The sequence below is a fragment of the Homalodisca vitripennis genome, chromosome 8, assembly GCF_021130785.1.
Source record: "Homalodisca vitripennis isolate AUS2020 chromosome 8, UT_GWSS_2.1, whole genome shotgun sequence".
NCBI classification, from domain to species: Eukaryota; Metazoa; Arthropoda; class Insecta; order Hemiptera; family Cicadellidae; genus Homalodisca; species Homalodisca vitripennis.
The window spans coordinates 20,858,504-20,877,934 of NC_060214.1; the positions used below are offsets into that span (position 1 = coordinate 20,858,504).

At 35.9% G+C, this 19,431-nt stretch overlaps 1 protein-coding gene across 1 annotated transcript; it reads right to left on the reverse strand.

Annotated features, from left to right (window-relative positions):
- Positions 1-1,330: 1,330 nt before the first annotated feature.
- Positions 1,331-18,461, reverse strand: LOC124368046 (esterase FE4-like). Its single transcript, XM_046825320.1, has 11 exons — positions 18,140-18,461; positions 12,857-12,997; positions 11,244-11,394; positions 10,794-10,979; positions 9,355-9,456; positions 8,833-9,305; positions 7,224-7,386; positions 6,725-6,903; positions 5,560-5,707; positions 4,699-4,831; positions 1,331-1,548 (listed from the first exon to the last, which is right to left on the reverse strand). The coding sequence occupies exons 1-11, from the start codon at positions 18,332-18,334 to the stop codon at positions 1,374-1,376; spliced, it is 2,046 nt and encodes a 681-aa protein (XP_046681276.1). The 5' UTR covers positions 18,335-18,461; the 3' UTR covers positions 1,331-1,373.
- Positions 18,462-19,431: the final 970 nt, after the last annotated feature.

Here is a 19,431-nt window from a genome sequence, read left to right on the forward strand (position 1 = left end):
ATTTATTGAATAAACACTAATACTAATGAAACATGATTTTGATGAAATGAAATTAAGGCTATGCTTAAACTAACATCCTACAACACAAAATCCAATTAGGTTGAAATAATTATTTAGAAAATACCCCTACTCCCTAGCAGTTAAAATTTAGAGTCTGATTAATTAAAAATGTTGTTCGAAAAGGTTTAAATACTCTTAAACATATTCACCAAATCCCATGATGGCGACACGGCGGTCCTCACAGATTGGAATTATCACGAACACAGATGAAACTTTTTGGACACTATTTAAATGTAATTAATGGATTTAATTATGAATGGCACTGTTACTTTCATAAAAAGTTAAATTTGGATCACATTGGAAAAAAGCCTGATTACTAATTGAAAAATTTTGAAACTGTTTCACAACGTACTACATCATCAAGAGGTCGAGGAAGAAGACTCTCTCTTTCCCAAACTCCGCGTCAGTAGCGCAGAGAGGGAAAAGTGTTAACCTTCAAAACGGAAATTTTCCGTTTTTCTGGTCGAAAAATGATCCGCTTTTACTTCTGGCTTTTAATTCGAGTGGGTTGTTACCCACTCGAATTCGGTGCGCAGAAAACGAGTTTGCGTTCCCGCGGGGTCGCTACCCTCCAATGAGAATATTCGTTAAGTTAGCCAATCGTGGCACGCGTTTTGCCGTGTTTTGCTTTGTTCTTCGATGTTGATGAGGAACTATCGAGTTTTATTAAATATGGCCGCTTTACCATTCGAGATTTATGTTTGAGGTTACAAAACTGTCAGTGACGGGCTATGTCACCATGCACAACTAACCTTCATAATAAATTGAAATTTGATTATTCTCAAATATGAGAATGATAACATTAACTAAGCAATTAAATTGTCGGTTTGGATTCCTATTCATTTAGATTTATTATTAATAGAAAAATATTATTTATTGTATTATATTATTCTCGAATTTATTATTAATTGTAAAAGTTGATTTAGGTTACAGGCTAGGCCTATACCCGTTACAAATACAAAAACGTTTGAAATTTTAACTGAATAACCAATAACAATATATAAAAAGAATAAGCAGTATTTGATGCGTATTGATTATATCTTTATAATGGGACATCTCCCGTAATTGATCTTATTGCTAAAATGTTCTAAAATTAAATGAGATCAAAATTTTTTTCCATCTTGGACTGAAAACAAGATGGCTGTTATAATAACAAGGTTTTAACTAGCTTATAAATCTATTATAACATTGAAATGTATTGTTTATGTTAAAAAAATCAAAAGTGGATTTCCAGATAAACTTCAAAGGGTAAAAAGATTGCAACTTAAAATACTATTTTAATATATGTATTTCATACAGTATGCAAAAGAGAATTAATAATTTTGTTGATGTGGCCCGGACAAGGGAAATTGGGCGTTCCAGAAATCCATTCTGTGGGGAAAGAAGATTCCGGATACCATTTCTGGACAGCGGCCGAGTCTTAGGTAGCGGTCTTCCCCTTCCCTCAAGGGCTGCCACGCCGTTGTTTTACAGGGAACAGTGGGAACTCTGTGGACAGTAGTAATTTGACACCAAACGTGATATGCTTGTAAATACAGTTTAAACTTTGAGCTTAGCTCCAGTTCACCTTCCTCTTAGTAGAGCGTCTGGGATCTTGTCACAGACTTGATTCCTGGATTCTGGAGTCATGTTCGATTGAAAGGACCCAAAAAAGTCGGTGGCGAAGAAGCTCCAAACGAACTCTTTGCATTGCTTCGACAGCTGGACTACAAAATATAGTGTAATCAAGGTGAAGAGGAATTCTCATTGTCTCATCGGAAAGGTGAACTGGAGTGTAAGACATACGTAATTATTAGTAAAATAAAATTCATATAATCGATGTACAGATTTGCTGGAAAGGAAGTCTTGTATTATCGAGACAAACATCCTCCGGATGTAAGTGGATACGCACATCCGCCCAGACACCAATGGTGAACAAACAGGAAATGCTTGCTTAAGCAGCGGAAATGCTTATTTATAAAAAACCGTGCGACAATGTAAGGGACAGCCATGCTGATATGAAAAATTGTTACTCACCAATTATGATGGAGAGATTTGGCAGAGGCGTGGTCAATGAGCTGGCGGGAGAACAACATCAAAACTGAAGAACAAGGAGGAGAGGAGGAAGTCGAGGAGTGGAATTAAAAAAGTGAGGTTCGGGAGTGCTAGTGCTTATGTTCGTGTGCGGAAAAATATCTCTAGGCGTAATAAGTGTGAAGTGAAATGAAATGTAAATAATTTTAAGAACTTAGTATATTTTAGGGTTCATAATCATTTTCAATTCCATATCTATTTAAATGTTCACAATTTCGAAATGTAAATTCATGTAAATGTTTAGCTATTCAAAAGAAAGTTTCTCATGTTAGTCCATGAACTCATAATTATTGCAACACTACAAAATTACTAGTAAAATGTATAATGAATTAAATTTAAAATAAATTGTAATGACTAGTTTAGTATTAAATAATTATGTCTTCAAAGTATTAAGGTATTAAAATTTGTGCTTAATATGTCGGTTGACGCAATCAATTGTTGATTAAAAATTTTAATTAACATTCATATTGAATCATCTCTTCCCAGCATAGCTACGTTATGTGTAAAATACAGCTTATTTTCAAGATGGAACCAATTGTAATAGCAATGTCCCCCTATTTATGTTTAGGCCAATGATCTAATTTTTAAAGATCATGGATACTTCATGTACCCATGCATAAATAAAATGGTCTATAGTTCACTTCAGTGAACAGTGTTAATCTACCACGAACTTATATTGTTACAGACTACCAGTTATCCTTTATAAAATAAACCGTCGTTAAAATACCCTCCTCTCAGGTAACATTTGAAATTTCGCTAGAATAATTTTTAATCGCAATCTGACGACGATACCTAGTTTTCTGGGAACAGAACTTGTTTTACAACTAATAGGAACTAGCCCAATAATATAGAATTTGTTGGCGGGTTCTAAAGTATAGAAGTATGAAGCATGACAGCAACACAGCCACAACCAACATTCACTTTTATTCTAATTATAGAATTGCAAATAAACTCGGTTTCTTCATAAATATTATATTTGTGTGATCATAGACAATACTGCAATGTAGAGATAACAAAGTTGTTGTTGCTTTTAAAACTTATGATTTTATAAGGGGACTATGCTTGCCCAGGGCGCCACCAGCACTAGGGACGGTCCTGTCTACTTACTAACCCCAGTTAGATATCTAGGCTTGGTTTCTCGTTGATGGTAATTATTCAACATAGGTCCAAATACTTTCAGATACGACTTAAACCCAATACTACTTTCCTCCGCATTAATTGTTCCTTCTCTTTCTTTTCTTCGTGTAATGAAACTTCAAAAGCACGATGTAAATTTTACAAACAATTGTAAATAGCAATATCTTACTAGCTCCACAACATACTAGATAGGCAGACTAGTCAGTGTAGCCAGTGGGAATACAGACTAGTCAGACAGACTCAGTCCCACGTGAGTATAACAGGTCTGACCTATAGTATAGTATAGGTCAGAGTATTTGCAGATTGACATAGACCACTGGGTCAGGGAGAGTCCAATACAACTTTATATCTAAAATACATGTTAGTACTCTAATTATGAATATTGAGTCAATAAGAAACACAGAATAATTGGTTATCATGTTGCATTCCATTTGATTTACAGTAGATAGGTTTAAGGATATACTCTCAATGATCTAAAGTGTAAGAGTTTAGAAGGAGTGTACTCCCAAAGATGTAAACTGCAAGAGGTTAGAGAGTGTTCTTCCTATGATCTAAATTGCAAGAGGTTAGAAAGAGTGACCTCCCAATGATCTAAACTGCAAGAGGTTGAAGAGTGTTCTTCCTATGATCTAAATTGCAAGAGGTTAGAAAGAGTGACCTCCCAATGATCTAAACTGTAAGAGGTTGAAGAGTGTTCTTCCTATGATCTAAATTGCGAGAGGTTAGAAAGAGTGACCTCACAATGAATTAAACTGCAAGAGGTTAGAGAGTGTTCTTCATATGATCTAAATTGCGAGAGGTTAGAAAGAGTGACCTCCCAATAATCTAAACTGCAAGAGGTTAGAGAGTGTTCTTCCTATGATCTAAATTGCAAGAGGTTAGAAAGAGGGACCTCCCAATAATCTAAACTGCAAGAGGTTAGAGAGTGTTCTTCATATGATCTAAATTGCGAGAGGTTAGAAAGAGTGACCTCCCAATAATCTAAACTGCAAGAGGTTAGAGAGTGTTCTTCCTATGATCTAAATTGCAAGAGGTTAGAAAGAGTGACCTCCCAATGATCTAAACTGCAAGAGGTTAGAGAGTGTTCTTTCTATGATCTAAATTGCGAGAGGTAAGAAAGAGTGACCTCCCAATAATCTAAACTGCAAGAGGTTAGAGAGTGTTCTTCCTATGATCTAAATTGCAAGAGGTTAGAAAGAGTGACCTCCCAATAATCGAAACTGGAAGAGGCTAGAAACAGTGGTTTCCCAATTACACTCTTCAATAGGTTATAAAGATTGTTCTTCCAATGATTTAAACTGCAAGAAGCTAGAAAGAGTATTCTCCCAATGATTTAAACTGCAAGAGGTTATAAAGAGTGTTCTTCCAATGGTTTAAACTGCAAGAGATTAGGAGGACTGCACTTAAAATTGAGTTCTGCCAACTTACCCTGTGGTCGCAAAGTTTGTCCAAATGGAAGTCAAAGTTCGCACCATCACTGCATCTGTGTCTGTAGCGTTGAACTCAGGGAAAAGTGTAGAAATGTAGAACAAGTAGATCAAGTCATCATGATGAGCGACTCCTGTGATACAAAATAAATGATTGTTTGATTTGTATAGCAAAATATTCAAACAATATCTAGTTTAAAGTTTATTACTGATTATGGGTAATGTGATTTGATAACACACGATTGCTAAATGACAACCTTCATGACTGTAGGATCGGTCGTAGAAGTGATTTTTTAGATTGGCCACCCCGATCCCCAGATTTAACTGTGTGTGGTTTCTTTCTATGGGGTTACTTAAAGGAACAAGTTTATACTCGTAGTATCAATAATGATGAAGAATTAAAACAATCAATTGAAGAGGAACTTTCCGGATACAGCAGAATTTCTTTGTTACAGCTTACGATTTATTTGTTAAGTGCTGTTATCAGTGTGTCGATGTGGATGGATTACAGTGCGAATAATTGTTGATTGTAAATGTAGGCTTTTTAATAGGCTATGTTCAAATTTTCTGATTGAAATGATTTCTATAAAATATGACAGTAAATAACTTCATAAAACCAAAAATACTGTTTTTGTTTACTGTTTTAAAAGTATAGTTTTTCAAAATTCCACCATTTTGTTTCAACAAATAGCTAGTGAGCTTAAATTGTTCCAGATTGTCTTAAAACCTATTTAATGAATTGTGTAGAGTTTGAAAATGTTCGGTGCATAAGTAGGCAAGTAATATAAAATCAAACGTTTAAATCTCTTCGTGGGACACCCGTTATATCCACCTCCGTACATTGAAGATATGACATATCTACCTAGAGGTTTCTGCGTGCCTGGTATATATTGGTGACTGTACATTCCAGCATAATCAAACAAGTACAGGTAGACAGGGTGAGAGCTCTTCGCTGCTATCAGTCGAGCAGTTTGGACCACCGAGAACGTGATGAGAGAGTCAGTGTAAATCTATCAATCATAATTATAAGAATTAATGCGCTTAAATGTTCGTTACTTTCCATTACAAAATGTACTTATTAGATTGAGACAACAGTAAATTGTATAGCAATGTCATACTTTCAGGTCAACTAATCTAAAGATTCATACTAATGCGAAGCTTACACAAACATGCAATCAAGGACTCATACACAACTTCAGATCCAGAATAAGGCTGCTTTAAATCCGATTATTTTAGCAGACTCATCGATTTAGTACATCGAATTCGCTCATAACAAGGACGTTAGATTACGAGGGCACCGAAGGGGTCCGGGCCCCCAAAAATTTGCAATTAATTGTTTAGTAAACGATTATTATTATTCGAATTTTTCAGTGTTGTCGGCATTTACTGCTGAAAGATCGTTACTGAACACAAGATACGGGTCAAAATGGGGTCGTTCAATTTGGCAAAATATCAGTTGTCTTGGTCACTCTCCCCTAAATTATTTCCTGGCTACGTTCTTGGATTATAAAAATAGCTTCAACTCAGCCCGATGACATTTTGAATTTTGAAATCTTTTGATATATTCAGGAAAACTTGTTTATCTTTACACTCACCACCTTCAAAAGGTAAATCTGGAAGTGAACTATTTTAAAGTATTTCAAACTTATGTTTGTAAATATTCTATTGATCTGGGTAAACAGGCAAACACAACTATGGTACCGGAAATGTATTGGAACGGAAGTAAATTATAAGGGTTGAATTGGAATCTTTTGTCCGAAGTAGCAATCTAAGACCTACGTCTTGATCAGTACAACAGCGAAAACACAACTACGGTGCGTTTACGTGGACCGTAAGTGGCTTAATTGTATCAAAGTAGGTGTTTATAAACCGAGACAAGGAGAGAAGCGCCAGGCGCAAATTTATTAATTTTGTGAAACCGTTAAGAATAAAGGCACTCCTAGTGCTATTGTAAGCACTTTAAAATAAAAATATAATTATAAATTAAATTAAAAGTAAGAGATGGTTTATATAAAAGCTATGGTCACCTCCATGAACCTCGTCCTTGTCCTATTGCTTATCGGCTGGTTATTGACGTAGAACTTTCTGATGGCTGCACTTATGGCACGAGATTTCTCTCCCTTCCTTTCGTACATGAACTCTACAGGAGCCGACGTGTCGAACTTGTCGTTAAACTCTTCTGTCAGAGTTGCATTCAACAATACGTCTGAAAAGGGAGACACAGTTTGAGGAACACCTTTCGCCACTTGTTATGAAATTCATTCATAAGAAAGGAAGGTCACAAAAATTTAAAATGAAGTTTTTAGTATATTTTACTCGCAAACACATTGATTAATTCATTCTGAAGGTCTGTTCAGATTATATTCTATTAATTATCTTGTACATATGATAAACAAATAAGCAGAATATAAACTTATGTTTCCAGTACCTTTTAACTTGATTTTACTGAAGACATATTTCATGAGCTGTACTAATGTTATGCGTTCTAAGTGTTGGTTTTTTTCCTTTCTGAAAGAAAGTACTTACAGTAACCTCTTGCTGCGAATTCTTTCTTGGTGACTCCAAGGATGAGTGGTACCTCACTGAACTGTCCAGTTTGCAGTAAGTGAAAAGGGTCTGCAGTTAAGAAAGCATCTGGACCTTCTTCCACCACTGGAGCAAAAAGGGCGATGGGTGTGAACTCAAAGTCCTGCGAAAACGATATTACAGATTTAGGAGAATTTGCAAGTTCTCTAAAGAGAAGCTTAAGTTGCAGCTTTAAGACAACATTTTTAGTAGACTGCCAGTGCATCCTTTAAGTAAACTAACCTAACTTAACTTGACCTAACCTGGTATTATAAATTGATAAAAATAAGTGGTCATACGAAAGTACAAGAATAACCAATATTGATTTTATTTCTTCAAAATACAGAACTATTACATAATTGCATTCAGTTAAAAAGTGAACATGTCTCTCAAAGTATAAAATGAAACAAGTAAGTAAAGTAATTTCTAGTACATAATTACATAGGTACATATGTTTACGTAAATTATACCGTCCACGTATAAACATTATTTGTAGTTTTCTCTTGAATGCAGGTTTAGAACTCACTTGTTATATAGAATGTGAGTGTGTAATGCTCGTACTACATGTATAGTAAGGGTGGTACGGTGTACTTACGGTCACCACATTCATTCGTAGGATATGTGTGAAAAGCACCGTTAGGGAGAATTGAACACACCGATATTGTTCCTTGCGACTATGCAGTTCTCATGTCTAACCAGACACACAAACGCCAGTATAATTATTTTGTAAAAAATTGCTCCTACAGCATTTTCTAATATTTAGTTTGAATATGGATCTGATTGAATAATAGGAATGAAAAATGTGCATAACTAATTACTACAGCGACAGAAAAACTGCGTCTAAAGAACTTATACTTATTTTTTTAAGGTTAAAAATCCTAAAATTTAAGAGCTATGGTGTAAAGATCATGAGTTTTACCCCCATAAGAAGAAGCCCTAATTTCAAACACATTTACGCCCTACTTTTTGTCATATAATTATGGGCGATGTATGTAGATAAAAAAACTAAAAAGGTCACGATGTGTATTAATTATATATTTAACCACAAGTCCTATATATGTTTTACGACTAGAAATAAATATTTATAGACTGAGGTTGTTCTTATAGGGTTAAAACCAAGAAGGCAGTTAATATAGTCGGCTTTAAATGTAGCATACGATCAAAGTAAAACTTTTAAAGTAGGAACAAAAAATATATATGCCCAAATCCAGCGCTATGATCTGGAAGAACCGGAAGTATAGTTCTCGTAAGTTATTTGGGTATAACATTCTGGTTTGCAAAAAAAGTTTTAGAGATGTTTGACTCTGACTGTTTTTTTGAAATTCAAACAACAAGCCAGCTTAATGCGCAATCCAGGATAAGTTTCCACACCAAATAGAGGGGTAAATGTGGCAAGCCTTATCTGTAAATATGAAAAGGACCAAATTCCTAACAATGATATTGGTGTACGCGTCTCATTAAAATAGTATTTAAAAAATGATAAAAAACATGATAATGTCAGAAAATCAAATGTGACTTGCATTAAATTATGACTGTTTAAAAATTCATCCAAGTATTTTGCTTAACTGACTTTAATTTTCCTTGTAGCATTGACGATTTCCTCAGCTGAGTGTTTCATGAGACAGGCATAGATAAGCCTGGAGTCAGAGGAAGGACAGCCGAGATTGTGAGTCAGCCGAGAGGCCAGTGTCAGGGGATCTCTGTTTATCGCCCAACCAGAAGTTGCAGTTCCACTCATCGCAATAGCTCGGTGAAACAAGCCTACAATATACAAATACAAGGAACCAGTTAAGATATTGCTATACTCGATGGTTTCAACAGTTGAGTGTTTCATGAAGCAAGCGTAGATCAGCCTGGGGCAAGAGGAAGGACAGCCGAGATTGTGAGTCAGCCGAGAGGCCAGTGTCAGGGGATCTCTGTTTATCGCCCAACCAGAAGTTGCAGTTCCACTCATCGCAATAGCTCGGTGAAACAAGCCTAGAATATACAAATACAAGGAACCAGTTAAGATATTGCTGTACTCGATGGTTTCAACAGTTGAGTGTTTCATGAAGCAAGCGTAGATCAGCCTGGGGTCAAGAGGAAGGAAAGCCGAGATTGTGAGTCAGCCGAGAGGCCAGTGTCAGGGGATCTCTGTTTATCGCCCAACCAGAAGTTGCAGTTCCACTCATCGCAATAGCTCGGTGAAACAAGCCTACAATATACAAATACAAGGAACCAGTTAAGATATTGCTATACTCGATGGTTTCAACAGTTGAGTGTTTCATGAAGCAAGCGTAGATCAGCCTGGGGTCAAGAGGAAGGACAGCCGAGATTGTGAGTCAGCCTTGAGCCAATGGTCAAAAGTTGCAAACCCACTCATCGCAGTAGCTAGAATACATACATACAAAAAATAATTTAATATTTACAATAATTTCCTGTTTGAAGCATTACGAACTACTTCAAAGAATGTCACATTTCGTAGCTAGTCCAAAACGCTACTGAAAATCTAAAATGTCAAGCTTCTTTTGTGTGTGGAGATAGGAGATGTACCCCTTACGTTATGTTATCAGTTGTTGAGAGGAGGGATAATGTAAACATTCGCATATTTTTGGACTTATGTAAAGAAAGTCCAGTAGACCTCAAAATAGATAACCTCAAAATTTGTAATTCTATAGAGTGCTGATTTAATTCTTTTAATATTTTACTTCTTGTATTATAATAAATAAGGCTTTTTAATATAAAAGTGTGTTTTATTTGCAAATAATTTTAAATGCTGCTCTATTATTATTTTTGGTTTATAAATTCAGTTTACATTCAGGAAGTGTTAATTTGAAAGTAATATATTTTTTTATTATAGAAAACATTTTCGATGCAAAACAAAAATATGTATCCCTAAAAGAACTTTCGTTATTACTGTAATTTAAGGTAACTAAAACTAATGGTTTGTGTACAGGACTTTGTTTTGTTTAAAATAGCTGATTACTAAAAAAAATAGTAATCAGGCAGTTCTTCTCAGTCCATTGATCAACCTAATATAATCTGATTAATAGAAACTTATGCATAGTTGTAAAAATAAAACCAGTAAAAGTTACCTACCAAGAGGGTTGTTACTTATTTTAATGAAATTTATATTTAATCTGTTAAAAAATCTTTAAAAATTGTTTTTCTACCATATCCTTATCTCCTTCTTGAGTAATGAATCATTTGAAACATGGATTCCAAACCAACACCATCTGTTTGTTGGACTCAAAGCCACGATTGTATCACGAGAAATTATATCTTTATGATTCGTTAAACTTGGGTTCAATATAATAACAGGATCATAAAAGATCCCTCGAATATTATTGTATACAGCCTTTAGGGCTACCATAAACTTGATGTGCAAAGACATTTTTGAAGATGGACAGTGTTTCCAGGCCTACAGAGTAATAAGGCCTTTCCGGAAGTCTAATACAGAGTGGTAGGAAGCAATACGATGAAGAGTTTTCTGAATACTATACAGCAAATCTCCTTCATTAAACAAGATAAGACATAAACTGGTTGGGTTACCTTTAGACAGGGGAGATACCATATGGAGCGTGACACTAGCGCCACCAGCGCTGTACCCGAAGAGAGTCACTCTGTCCGGATCTCCACCGAAGGAAAGGATGTTCTCTTTAACCCATTTGAGGGCCTCCACCTGATCCTTCATCCCGTAGTTGCCAGGAAGGATGCTGTCATTCGTACACACAAACCCTGAAATCATCTCAAAATTCTTTAGTTGGACATTTGATGACTAAGGGTCAAAGCATTTGTCCTCAACTCCAAACATGGTCTTCATGTCTTCACACATGAATTTTCTTACTCTCTAGATCCGAACGTAACCCTCCACATCTCTCTACCTCCCCCCAATACTTTGTGATTGAGATCATCAATTCATCACTCTTCCTTTACAATGTCAATCAAAGACATCAGGAAATCAAAGCAATCATGGAAAGCTGTTAGTTATAAGATACTTACCAAGAGCGCCCAATCTGTAGTTTATGGTGACTAGCACAATGTCCTTCTCCAGAAGATACTGAGGACCTTCCACATTGCTATTTCCGGTGACTGCGGCATAGCCTCCAGCGTGCAAGTAGACCATAACGGGGTGCTTCGCGTTACTGGACAGCTGAGAATAACAGTGTTCAGTTAGTTGTACTAGACAAGGATATAATACACAGAGAACCAATTATAGTCAGAGGTTACTATATATAACATATGCTTACTTTGGATGAAATGAAAACTGGTGACAAAATAACATTTTGAATTTTGTTGAGGATCTAGGTTCACTGCTGACTTTGAAGTTTGGTAGTAGGTGAAAACCCAACAATGATAAAGGCGGATTAGTCATCCTAGAATTTTAAGTAACACTCACGATACCTAAAAAATAATTTTTCAGTACAAGTAATTAAAATTTAATTCCAGTTATAGAAATAATAGATTTGTATACTTTAGAAACTATAAAACTATTTCTTTCGATAAATTACAACAAAACAATATATTTACAAATCAGCCTTGAGTATTGTTTAAGGCTGTTTTGTAGTTTTTTCCTCATCGCGTAAATTTGTCATAACGTATTCAAGAAGAAACAATATGCAAGACATAACAATATCTTTTGGTTTATCTTCAGGTTTATGACCCATCACATTAGCTTCCCATTCTTTTGTACATATTATTACAGTGAAACGACCCAGCATTTGATAACCCCATACGAATATTTCTCTCTCAAAGTACAGGCAAGCAAAGGTCACTCACAATGGTTTTGAGAACGAATTTCCTCTCTATTAAGTATATAATGTTCAATTATATTTCTAACAATGTTATAGTTTTTTATATCAATCTTCGACTCCACATTTGTCTTTATTTTTAAACAAAAAGTATTTCTGTAGTTTTATTATAAGAAGGAATATTTTTAATATCTATAAACTATTGTAACTTATCCATTATTATAAGAATCATTTATTGCTGAATGTTTATAATTAATATCAAGGCAGATGTATTTATGCATGTAAAGGATGTTTAATATAACCAAAACACTTTTTAAACCCAAATTCCCTCCCTTGATTAGCAATGCAAGATGATTATATATAGTTATATACTGCAATTTAATTAATGCTTTTGTAAAAATAAATACATTTTGAATTTTTTTTGTGAACGAAACATGGTTACGATGAATGTGATGTGTATGCAAACAAAAATCTTGTTACAACCCATAATAACCCAGAATCTGTTACAACCAAACGTGGTTGTATGAAATATGCCACATTTACGATGTCACCATGGATTTGGTGTAGATTAGTGTATACAGAATGGTGCCGTGACGATGGGTTTAGGATTGTGGTTTATCATTTCATAATGCTACCTTTAGAATGTATGAAGACCGAACTGGTACCAAATGCATGTAATGTAAACTTATACATTATACTTATGCTGAGTGCAAGCAATGATTGTCCAATTGCCGAATCTGTTTTATAATTCTGCCTTTTTAGTTTTCCACAACTGTCCTTAGAAATCATTAGGATTTTAATATTATAGTTACTTTAGACACTGGTTCTTTAAATAAAGTATTATTTATAGAAAACGATATGTACCTTTTTAGAGTAAACATTCAGAAACAGGCAGTCCTCTGATGAAGAAGGCCCAAAATATTGAGCTGATGCCTGTGGGCACACAGGGCCGTCAGCAACTGCTTCCCGTATCTCTTCGCCCCACGGCCGTACTGGAACTGGCGGCTAGGACATAGTAACATTTTATGAATGGAAAAGAAAGTCAAAGATGCAGACTTTAAAACTAAAAGATTTGCCAAGTTGCAAAATATTCACTAACTAAACTTAAAGTTTAAAACTGACATAGGTTCTAGTGAACTGAGCTTTATTTACGAAACTGAGACTTGAGCGTATACTCCTCACCAGGAAGGGCACTATCATTTATCAGCCGCTCGCAAAGAAACCTGCGCAGAAGCAAATATATGAGCAGCCAAGGTGGTGGGGACTAGGGCAAGCATCTCCTCGTTTCTGTTTTAACAGGTGTGTGAACCCTCTGTATGGTTTGTTTTACAGCAGCTACTTACCTATTGTAGAAGTATATTGTATTGTGTAGGCCTATACAAGAGTAAAATATTAATTGAACGGACTAATGTAACACTAGATGTATCCAGGGAGTTTGCATTTGGGTTTGAAGTTAGCCGCTAAGTGGCAGTGGCCAGGTCAGGGGATAGAGCAAGCGGGCGAGTGCTGAGCAGTGGTGGGGGTACTGGGAGAGAGTAGCATCACAGCGGCGGAGGGTCATATTACCCCACCCTGCATGAATTAAAATCATCCAGTGTCTTTTTGTAAGCGGTTCACCTTTAGCAGTCTTTAACATTGGAATCTGTAGAATTTTCATTGCGACCCAGGAAAATGATGGTTTGTTACAATCTCTCATTAAATGCCTCGAGATCATTTCTCAGAAGGGTACAACCACATCCCACCAGTGAAGCTTGGATTGATTACAGATTTGAAAGAGTTTTCAGATCTCAAAAGAAAGCCGTAAGAATTCTTTCAAAATTAAACCCCAGAGAGTCGTGCAAATATGCCTTCAGTGAGCTTGGATTGCTGACCCTTCCCTGTCTCTATATTCTCGAGGTGGCCTTGTACCGCCGACTTAAATGCGAGTTGGTACGGGGCAGGGATGTCCACCAATATGGGACTAGAGGCAGGAATAACTTTCGAGTCGAACAGCACAGAACGGCAGCTTTCGAACACTTACCATCTCAAGTTGGAGTCAGACTAATCAATAGGATCCCTGAGGGCATCAAACAACTCAATGAAACAAAACAATTCAAAACTCGACTAAAACATTTTCTTATGTCAAAGGCATTTTACTCAACTGATGAGTTCATGATGGGCCGCTGGGATGAACATTTTTGAAATTAACAATAACCACGAAATCCCCGGTTCTGATACATACAAGAATTATATTACATTGTATGTATTTACCTTGACCAACATCATTTATCTGATGTACTTATTTACTTTATATAGTTACGTTGACGCATGCCATGCAATATTGTAATTGTTTCACGCAATAAAGAATATTATTATTATTATTATTACTTGTGGTTGTAACATAAAGAGAAACAGTGATTAATTGTGGTGAAGGAAGGAACTGGTAGTTTCTATATTGTGGCACAGGCATTTTTAAAAGAACTCACTGTCATCATGGGATATCCGAAGAAGACAATAAATATTTACGATTGTAGTCAAACAGTATTCAAGACTCAAGTGTGTTTAATTCCAAAATTATCTGGGGCTGTTATAAAATCATTTCTTTCCTAGATAGATCGCCTCTGAGCACTCCTGACCATAACAGGTTCCGGTTATACAGCGGTTGCCATCCAAAACACAGCAAGCAACTACAGCCAGTTACTAGAACAGTTATCTTTACGGACTAGTGTCAGTTTTGAGGATAGTTTATTTAATAAAGTATGCAAATATTGAACTCCGCTCCACGTCGCATTAAACCGGTTTCCTAGTTGACCGTAACATAAAACAAGAAATTTCCTCTACCTCATCTACATGGCTATTTCTGTAAATCGCAATCTCTCTGCGTTTTATTCTATCCTGCTTCTTCATGAAACTGAAGGCTGTTAAGTTAACTTTCAGTGGGATTTGTAAGACATGCGTAATTATTAGTAAAATAAAATTCATAGAATCGATGTACAGATAGTTGCTGGAAAGGAAGTCTTGTATTAAATTCGAGACAGACATCCTCCGGATGTAAGTGGATAAGGTACCTGTACCTAATATAATGAAAAGCAAAGATTATAATGTGTAAAAATCAAATGAATAGTTTAATATTGAAATTCATATTTTCTCATTTTATATATTTTATTAAAATGTTCACAATTTCGAAAATGTAAATTTATGTAAATGTTTAGATATTTTAAAAGAAGGTTTCTCACGTTAGTCCATGAACTCATATTTATTGCAAAACTACAAAATTACTAGTAAATGTTATAGTGAATTAAATTAAAATAAATTGTAATGAATAATTTAATATTAAACATGTCTTCAAGGTATTAAGGTATTAAAATTTGTACTTAATATGTCGGTTGACGTTATCAATTGTTAATTAAAATTTTAATTCTATTTAATGAGATGTTGTCACAAATAAAATATGTGTTGGTTCATTTGAGGGTGTTGTATTGCCAATCTAACCTATTATTAAATCCTCTCACAGCGACCCTTGCTCATAATATTTCACAACCTTAACCTTAAACTAAACTAACCTTACAAACCTTACAGATTCGAAATGAATTCCATCCCTGGATTAATCCCAATCTCTGCTTTACGAGTTCTGTATTGGTGATCCAGGATAGAATGCATACAGCCTCCAACAGGGAAATCACTTGGAGTGCTAAAAAGAACAGTGTAATATTCCTTAGCACGCCTGAGATAAATACGATCATGGAATTGTATATTCCTTATGACGTCTTCATATCACGTCCTTCAGGCTTTTAAATAGACTTTTACTTGAAACCCACGTATGATGTAAACACTTACCCGGTTTAGAATGAGACCGGGTGGGTGTCACCCCCAAAGAAGGGGACACCCGGTGCGACCCGCCCCCGCCGCCCCCCTTTGCTACGCCACTGTGTACAGCCAAATGTTTCCTGGCATAAATAAAGTATGTGAGAACAACTGGAAGAAAACTACACCTTGATAACCTTTCCCTTGTAGGGTTTTCCACTTAAGGCGACAAGCAAAAAAAACCTCATAGCAAAGGGTTAGGGACTGCCACCCATAGCTGGAAATATATCGCCTTCCAATGGGAGGAATAGTTGGCTACATATCTCGGTTATGTCACCTTGGAATAAGAGAAGGATTGCTCTTCTAGGTAGAGAGGGTAAAGGACGTTTCAACTGGGAGGCATAAACGATCCAGAAGTGAACCCTACTAAGCAGAAAGATTTTCTGTCTAATTGCACTATGTCATTTTTTCATTTAGAAGAGGTTGTCTGGAATCCACCTGGGACATAATTCCATAGTATATCTGAGGTAGGCTATGTTTATTTGAAAAATCCCAATCTCTGTATCCTCTATCCCATTTCTAAGATATACTAGCTGTTTCCCGCGGCTTCGCACGCGTCTCTTAAGCTTTGCCCGTATATTTCTTTGCCTTCAAATAGTGTTTGGATATTTTAATATACGTAACTACTGTGTTGTAATTGCAGTTTATAATGTGCAGGCGCTTTGATAACTTTTATATCTTGCAGTACAGCCTGGTGGTTAGTTACATCAATGGGCATTGCGTATAAACCTTCTACATAGAAAAATACAAATTTTCATAGTGATCGGTCCAATAGTTTCTGAGTCTATAAAGGACAAACACACAAACATTCATTTTTATATATTATGATTGCAGAAACAGTTTAAACAAAATTTGTCGTTTCTCTTAAGCTTACTCTATGCTTTAAAACTATAAGTGTAAAGAAATTTATATATAAATATATTTTTTGTCGCATTATATATGTTTACAAAGAACAGCTGATTAAAAATTTGAAAAGACTCTTTCACTTAATAACATATGTTTGCTGCAATGCATTTCTTACGGGTATTTCTGTAACCAGTGGGGCGGAATCCTGAATCGGGAAAGGGATAAAAAGTATCCTATAACCTTCTACAGATCAAGACGAACAAATTTAAAAAAAAATTAGGCGAATCCGTCCAGCCGTTTGTGAGTGATGCTGTTACACACGAACAGTTTCATTTATATATATATAGATTAAACATTACCTCCAACGGGGACTCACTTGAAATCTTAACAATGCAGCGAAATTTTCCTTGGCATCAATGAGGTACGCTATGACTACTGGAAGAAAGTAATTGATTTTGATCTTCTAAATTTCCTTGCCAAATATTGTAATTTTGTCTGTTTTACTGCGTGAATGGGAGAGAGTATCAGGGAATGCAGTGAAATTGGGTGCCTTAATTCCTTTAATGTAATTTAAATTTGTTTTATTTATATAGAATTATTTACCTAATATTCTTATTTTTAATAAATAGAAGATAAGTTTTAATAAATTAAATGGGTTCTCAGCTGATATGACCTTGGTGCATAACGTTGTAATACGTATCTCCTGGTTACGATAATATTCTTGAGGTACGAGTACTACTGTGTACTTAGTTCACGTCATTTACACGTAACTTAACATGTGTCATTAGTTACAGCTGTCATACTACAGTTTGATTGCTAACATACATTAGTGTTAGCGTTTCACTTGACAACTTTTACTCGATACCATGAGCACTTTTTCATATAGTTACTGAGCACTGTGCGATTTGATTATAAATGAACTTGCACGCATATTGTAAACACAAGGGTTATATAATTTTATAATGTTGGAAATGTAGATTTAAAATAAATAGAAATATTTTAAATTAAAGTTTTAAACGTATTCTTAAATGCAACCCCCAGTTTTGCGTACAAAAAACCTCTGAGAAACTTCATGACACTATAATACAGAGTGTTGCCTGAGGGTATTTCTAGGATAAAATTATTTGAAAATCGTATTTTTCATAGCATAAAGGAACGTTATAGTAAGAATATTTTTTTAACATCCAAAATACCTGTTTTAGTAGTCTATAATTTGCACAATGACTTATGGACATTTTTGTTTAAACATATCTATGTATGTCCAGTACGTACATAAATGTTTACTACATGTAGGCATATCATTTAAACAATTTTTTTTTAATAGGAGATTAGCTGTACAATACCTAGTACTGAATATGGGTTTTATAAATGCCTCATTAATTTTGTATCTTACAGTACTACTGTGCGCCTTAACTGAAATTGCGTATTTTATGTGGATCTAATTAATTATGGCCATACCTTAAACCTGTAATCTCCCACTGGAGCTTCAGCATAGCGCACTCCCCGGAAGGCGAAGAAGTGCTTCCCAGTATACGTCTCCATCTCGCCTCCTCTTAAACGTCCCTGGGCAGTCCTGACCATAACAGGTTGTGGGAATACAGCAGACGTCACCCAGCACAGAGCAAGCACCTGTAGTAACGTCCAGACAACCATGTCAGCTGACCGTCGCTTGCAGACTGTCTACACTCTACAGCCAACTCTAACTGTCTGTGCTACATAACCTCAAACTTAAGCGTCCCGCGCACTGCCTTCTGTATAATGAGTGAACCTTGAACTAGACATTGGCAGTTGCCGTCTTGATTTCATCATTGGCACTCTGCCTGCTGGTTCTGGCGTACTGTCAAGTTTTAATGATTAAATTGGTCTGTTGAGCGGTTTTCCCGCAGACAATTCGTAGATTATGTTATCCTCCTGCGTGCTTCGACTGCTCTATTAACTAACTGTACAGGTGCTGCCTGCTGGTTCTGGCGTACTGTCAAGTTTTAATGATTAAATTGGTCTGTTAAGCGGTTTTCCCGCAGACAATTCGTAGATTATGTTATCCTCCTGCGTGCTTCGACTGCTCTATTAACTAACTGTACAGGTGCTGCCTGCTGGTTCTGGCGTACTGTCAAGTTTTAATGATTAAATTGGTCTGTTAAGCGGTTTTCCCGCAGACAATTCGTAGATTATGTTATCCTCCTGCGTGCTTCGACTGCTCTATTAACTAACTGTACAGGTGCTGCCTGCTGGTTCTGGCGTACTGTCAAGTTTTAATTATTAAATTGATCTGTTAAGCGGTTTTCCCGCAGACAATTCGTAGATTATGATATCCTCCTGCGTGCTTCGACTGCTCTATTAACTAACTGTACAGGTGCTGCCTTCTGGTTCTGGCGTACTGTCAAGTTTTAATGATTAAATTGGTGGTCTGTTAAGCGGTTTTCCCGCAGACAATTCGTAGATTATGTTATCCTCCTGCGTGCTTCGACTGCTCTATTAACTAACTGTACAGGTGCTGCCTGCTGGTTCTGGTGTACTGTCAAGTTTTAATGATTAAATTGGTCTGTTAAGCGGTTTTCCCGCAGACAATTCGTAGATTATGTTATCCTCCTGCGTCCTTCGACTGCTCTATTAACTAACTGTACAGGTGCTCGCGTATTATCCATACCCAATATTTTAGCCTCTCTCTAGTCTTTTCTTCTGTCCAATCCGAGTAGACTTATATAAACATTACATACCACGTAGATAAGGACAAAATAAAATAGTTATTG

Coding starts and splice junctions, on each gene's coding strand:
- LOC124368046 (XM_046825320.1), bottom strand. CDS start 18,334: ATGGTTGTCTGGACGTTACTACAGGTGCTTGCTCTGTGCTGGGTGACG. Junction 10,980..11,243: donor CTACAGATTGGGCGCTCTTG/GTAAGTATCTTA, acceptor AGATGATTTCAG/GGTTTGTGTGTACGAATGAC. Junction 5,708..6,724: donor CAAGGACGAGGTTCATGGAG/GTGACCATAGCT, acceptor TATGATTGATAG/ATTTACACTGACTCTCTCAT.